General features: G+C 37.1%; 1 protein-coding gene across 1 annotated transcript; it reads right to left on the bottom strand.

Annotated features, from left to right (window-relative positions):
- Positions 1 to 13: 13 nt before the first annotated feature.
- On the bottom strand, positions 14 to 653 carry SARC_13883 (hypothetical protein; the record flags this gene model as incomplete). The annotated part of the gene is made up of 2 exons (XM_014291986.1): positions 14 to 242; positions 430 to 653. Coding segments are annotated over 2 exons (453 nt in total), but the record flags the coding sequence as incomplete, so codon positions are not given.
- Between the last annotated feature and the right edge of the window lie 2,297 nt (positions 654 to 2,950).

The raw sequence follows: 2,950 nt of genomic DNA, 5'->3' as shown, positions 1-2,950 counted from the left end.
CAGCCACACTTACGTTTGTGTTGTGCAGATCACTGGTGAGCATGATAATACTATACGCCAGTACATAAGCCGTATCTGCGTTCTCAAACACATTGTCCTCCTGTGTGGTTGGGTTGCATTCGCAGTAGCGTGCCGCAAACTTCTCCATCAATCGGTCGATCTTCTGGGCCTCGCCGGGTAATCGGAAGCCATCCAGGAATAACCGCAACGCATCCACAAAGTGCTTGCCGGTGAAATTCAGGCTGATACAGAAGGGAGATTAAGGTGTTCAGGGTTCAGGGTTTAGGGTTTAGGGTTTAGGGTTTAGGGGTTTAGTATACCATACGTTGGCAAGTTTTATCACTTCATCAGTGAACATCTGAAGGAACCCCACATACAAAGGCAACACACCCTCAACACTGATGAACGCCAAACCCTTGCCAGACATACCCATCCACATAGGCGTACATCACTTCTAGATTAAACGGATCAGGGTCACCCAGATATTCACCCAACGCAGCCTTGTTCAATCTGTCCTCGCTCTGGAACCACTCGGCCACCTCAATCGGCTTTTGGCCCACAACTCCTGATTTTTGGGCCAGCAAGAGCCCTTTTTTGGGTTTATCTTTGAATTTGGACAGGATGGCTAGAATTTCAGCTTTCCTCTTGCGTGCCTGTGACGGGATTCGAGAACGATATAGGAATGCGGTTTATGAAGATATATCCGTTTATAAACTATATATTCTTCTATAGATATAAGCAGGCGGTTTATGTAAACCTATTCCTCTATAAACAATATACCCTTCTATAGCACATTCCTGTTTTATATATCATATTCTCCTTGATGTATACCTCAAATCCGTTTATATATCATGTATCCGTTTCTGATTTATACATCATATACTCGTTGATGTACCACTAACTATGCAGGCACGTAAGTGCGAGTATGAAATATTTTTATTGGTAATTTATCACTACCTATGCAGGTACAAATATATGCGAACCAATTATTTATAAGTGTATGTATCACTAACAAAGTAGGTACAAATGATATGTAAATCAGATAATTTTTTATATGCATGTGTACATATGCGGGTGAGTGACCAGCTTTCAAGAAATTTGTGAACAATTTTACAATTTTTTCAATCCTATTTAGAATTGGTATGAACTCGTTCGGGGAAAAAAAAGTGTGTGCATGACAAAATATTGTAAAAAGTCATTCGATTGCGATGGAAAAAGGTTCTTACTGAATACGAAAGGTAAACATATTCAGGTAAATAGATACAATATAAATCCATACACGGATAGAAAAGAACCTACAAAAATATAGTAGCATACAATACGGACAACAAACGCAACATTCAGCACATGTATATACTCATAATGACGTTAATTATATACACATATATACATATATACATAAATACATCAATCCATACACGAATGCATAAAAAACATAACCCACACACACTATACACATACATATATATATACATATATTTAATATATATATATATATATATATATATATACATACATACATACATACATACATACATATATATATATATAAATATATATATATAAATATAAACATGAACAACATGAACAACATGAACATGAACATAAACATACCTGTGAGATCCGAAATCAAGTGCTAGCTAACGTTAGGATTCTCTTAATTAAAGAATGACATGAAGTTGGTAAACATTGGATGTGAAGATTAGGGCTATAGTATATATTTGTGTGTATGAAAATGTGAATATATACTAGGGCCCTAATCCTCACATCCAATGTTTACCAACATCATATCATTCTTCAATTAAAAGAATTCTAACGTTAACTAGCACTTGATTTCGGATATTATAAACATAACATAAACATACATACATACTTACATACATATATATATATATGTACCTCCACAAACTCGTCCCTATCGCCTCGGTCGGCAGTCCAGTCTGCATTGTCGGGTGTGTGTGAAGATATTGTGGGGCTATGTGGTGGGTTGATAGGAGAAGCACCCCTCCTCTGCGTATCGTCAATATCAAGCTGTGTGATTTCAATCCTAAAGACACGATTTAAAAATAACGAGCAGATTTAAAGATAAATTTGAACAGTAAAGTCACGAGTAAAATTTCAACGTTTAAGCCGGGAGGCAAGGAATATACATGTTTCGACTACATTGTTGGATGTGTGAGTGGCTGATGCTGGGTTGAACGTGCATGTATAAAAACAGAACCCCTCACCCCTGCCCGGTGTGCCTTCAACATCCGAGGAATGTAAAATCGATTCGGTTGATGGATTGAATTATAACTGAAATTAAATAGACACCACAATCTAAGCTAATGTATTAAACTAATTGGCGTCCAGAACACATTTACAAAAAAAATTACACGTCGTGGTTGGACAAGGCAATTTCCAAACCCGGGGACTTCATCGATATGTGTGTATACGTATTATACGTATAGATCCATACAAGTAGAAGCAGCATATATACATTTATATGTAGCACAATCACACACACACATCGATACGTATATACATATGTAGATATATATATATATATATATATTTACACTGTATTGTACAACTTACGTTATTACGGAAACGTTGTCTGATTTAGGCGGTCTCGGCGAGTTTGGTATCGTCACCGTTTTAAGTAGCGCTACATCCATCCACTCCACCAGCGACGACAGGCACGAAACCAGACACTCAATTCCGATGATCTAAAATTGAGATCGGAACTTAAAAATTAGGAATTGAATATTGAAAACTAGGAGTTGAAAGTTTGGGAGGAATTTGAATTCAGAACCGGATGAATAAAAACGGATGTGTGTCGTTTTGATCTACGAGTATTAGACACTCAATTCTATTTATTGGTACGCAAAACCGGACTGAATTCCTGCGTGTTCTTCTATCACAAACTGGAACAGATCCATGTGTAGACGATTTGTATTAGCGCATATAT

Source organism: Sphaeroforma arctica (genome assembly GCF_001186125.1).
Source record: "Sphaeroforma arctica JP610 unplaced genomic scaffold supercont1.3866, whole genome shotgun sequence".
In the NCBI taxonomy this organism is placed as follows: Eukaryota; class Ichthyosporea; order Ichthyophonida; genus Sphaeroforma; species Sphaeroforma arctica.
Note: the sequence above shows the minus strand (reverse complement) of the source record. Positions and strands in the feature narration are given on the sequence as shown.